This window comes from Phascolarctos cinereus, unplaced genomic scaffold (genome assembly GCF_003287225.1).
Source record: "Phascolarctos cinereus isolate Bilbo 61053 unplaced genomic scaffold, phaCin_HiC Scaffold_9;HRSCAF=440, whole genome shotgun sequence".
NCBI classification, from domain to species: Eukaryota; Metazoa; Chordata; class Mammalia; order Diprotodontia; family Phascolarctidae; genus Phascolarctos; species Phascolarctos cinereus.
The window spans coordinates 246,604,297-246,606,574 of record NW_027556402.1 but is presented as its reverse complement, the minus strand read 5'-3'; the positions used below and the strand labels follow the sequence as shown (position 1 = coordinate 246,606,574).

The 2,278-nt window shown below is 34.5% G+C and overlaps 1 protein-coding gene across 1 annotated transcript; it reads right to left on the bottom strand.

Annotated features, from left to right (window-relative positions):
* Nucleotides 1–880: 880 nt before the first annotated feature.
* LOC110199650 (olfactory receptor 1165-like) lies at nucleotides 881–1,828 on the bottom strand. The gene has a single exon (XM_020974530.1). The coding sequence runs from the start codon at nucleotides 1,826–1,828 to the stop codon at nucleotides 881–883; it is 948 nt and encodes a 315-aa protein (XP_020830189.1).
* Between the last annotated feature and the right edge of the window lie 450 nt (nucleotides 1,829–2,278).

The following is a 2,278-nucleotide window of genomic DNA, read 5'->3' as shown; positions in this document are numbered from 1 at the left end:
ATAGCATTTCCAGTGTGGGGAGGCAGAGGGAAAAAAAAGAAATTTACATGATAACCTCAGTATATATTTAAAAGGAATTGAAAGTTGTACATGGCAGCTTTTCAGTTTCATGTGAAATCATCTTTTTATTATCCTATGTTATGGAAATGTTGTATTTAATTAATTAAATTGAAATTTAAATTATATTGGAAGTCAATTTCTAAGATAAAGTTGCTCATGTTGAAAGAGGGGAGATCTAGGAATCTTTGTTTTCACACTACAAATGCATCAATCGAACAACACTTATTAAGCTTTTGGCAAGTTACAAGAATTCTACTAGGCCTTTGTAGGACTGAGCATGGTTTTATAGGAATTCTATTACCCCACTGAGTTACTCTTGGTGTCAGTAACTATTATTCTTTAAAAACACTAACTATGGCCACTCATCATGGTATTTGTTTCTTGCAGATATTCAAAAACCAACTGATGGTGACATCATCATCATCAGCCGACACCTTAGATTTTTGTTTCTCTCTATTCTGTGAAGCAGTGGACATTTGAGGATTAAAAAAAAATAAACACAGGCAATCAACATGTAGAATCAGTATATTTATTTTTACAATAAATTGTAAAGTCACTTTAATGAAAGGTTCTCAGGTTGATACTGCATCATGGAATACGTTGTAATGATTTTCTGGCAGCAATTTTTCTTCTCATTTCAAACATTCTTTCTTCATTTACCAAAGGATTTTCCTGACTGCTTTTCAGATGACTGTAGAAACTGAATGTGTGACCACCACAGAAGGGAGTAACTGAATAGGACTCACAGAATTAATTAAATATCACCATAAGTTCCAACACAATAGTTTAGCTAGTAGTCATAGAATCCATATAAAAGATATTACTGAGAAATGATTTTAAGATGCATCAATTTCCTCAAGGCTTCCTTCACTTCATTGTTCCTTAGACTGTATATCAAGGGATTTAGCATAGGAATAACCACAGTATAAAAAACAGATCCCACTTTGATTACAAGCCACGAGGTTTTGGAATTGGGAATGCAATAGAGGAATAGGATGGTGCCATAGAAGATGGTAACAGCTGTCAAGTGGGAGGCACAAGTGGAGAAAGCTTTATATCTCCCATTGGCTGAATTCATTTTGAGGATTGTGACAAAAATAAAAAGATAGGATGTAAGGATAATGATGAAGGTGCAAAATGAATTGAGATTTGAAAAGATAAAAAGTATTAACTCACTGAAGTGTTTGTCAGAGCAAGAAGCAGATAGGAAGACAGAATATTCACATAAAAAGTTATTAATGATTTTGGTCTCACAAAATGATAATGCAAGAAGTGAGTAAGTAAATATAATAGAAGAAATTATGCCCCATGAATATGCCACAGTCACCAGCAGGACACATAGTTTTGGGGACATGGAAACTGTATACAGCAAAGGATAACATATAGCGACAAAGCGGTCATAGGCCATCACTGCCAACATGACCATCTCTGTCATCACACAGGTCATGCCAATAGAAAACTGTGTGATACAGCCTTTGATGGAGATGCTTCTGTCTTTTGCAATTAAGTTTTCTAGTAATTTTGGTATAACTATAGTGGAGTAACAGAAATCCACAAGAGACAAGTGGCTGAGGAAAAAGTACATGGGGGTGTGGAGTTTGGGGTTGATCTTGATGATCACAATCATGCCCACATTCCCCATCACAGTGATTGCATAGATGGTGAGGAACAATAGAAAGAGGGGCACCTGGAGCTCTGGATAATCAGAGAATCCTAAGAGGATGATCATGACTGCTGCACTACTCTGATTCTTGTCAGTGCTCACCATGATTCCTGTTGGAGAGAATTAGAAATGGATCATGAGAAATGAAACAGATGAAATTGAGGAACAGAGGATAAGAACAGAGTAGGCATTAGAAAATTAATATTCTTATAATTATTATGGAGATAATAATAGCATCAGGTTCAAGGTTAGTACTACCTTTCAAATCCTATATTTTTGAGTTAAGAGAAAATCATGGAGTAAGAAAAAAGTCAAAGAAAGAGTGAGATAGAGTATGTTCTGAATATATGGATGGCTACAAATTCACAGAATCTTTTATAATCTGTACTTCAATAAGCATCCACCATAGAAAATATCCATCAAGAATCCTTAATTGTTCTTCCTGGATTAATTATGTGTGTACACATATATGTATGTGTATATGTATGTATGCACATATGCATATAGTGTGTATATATGTATATATATATATATATATGTTTGTGTGTGCATATA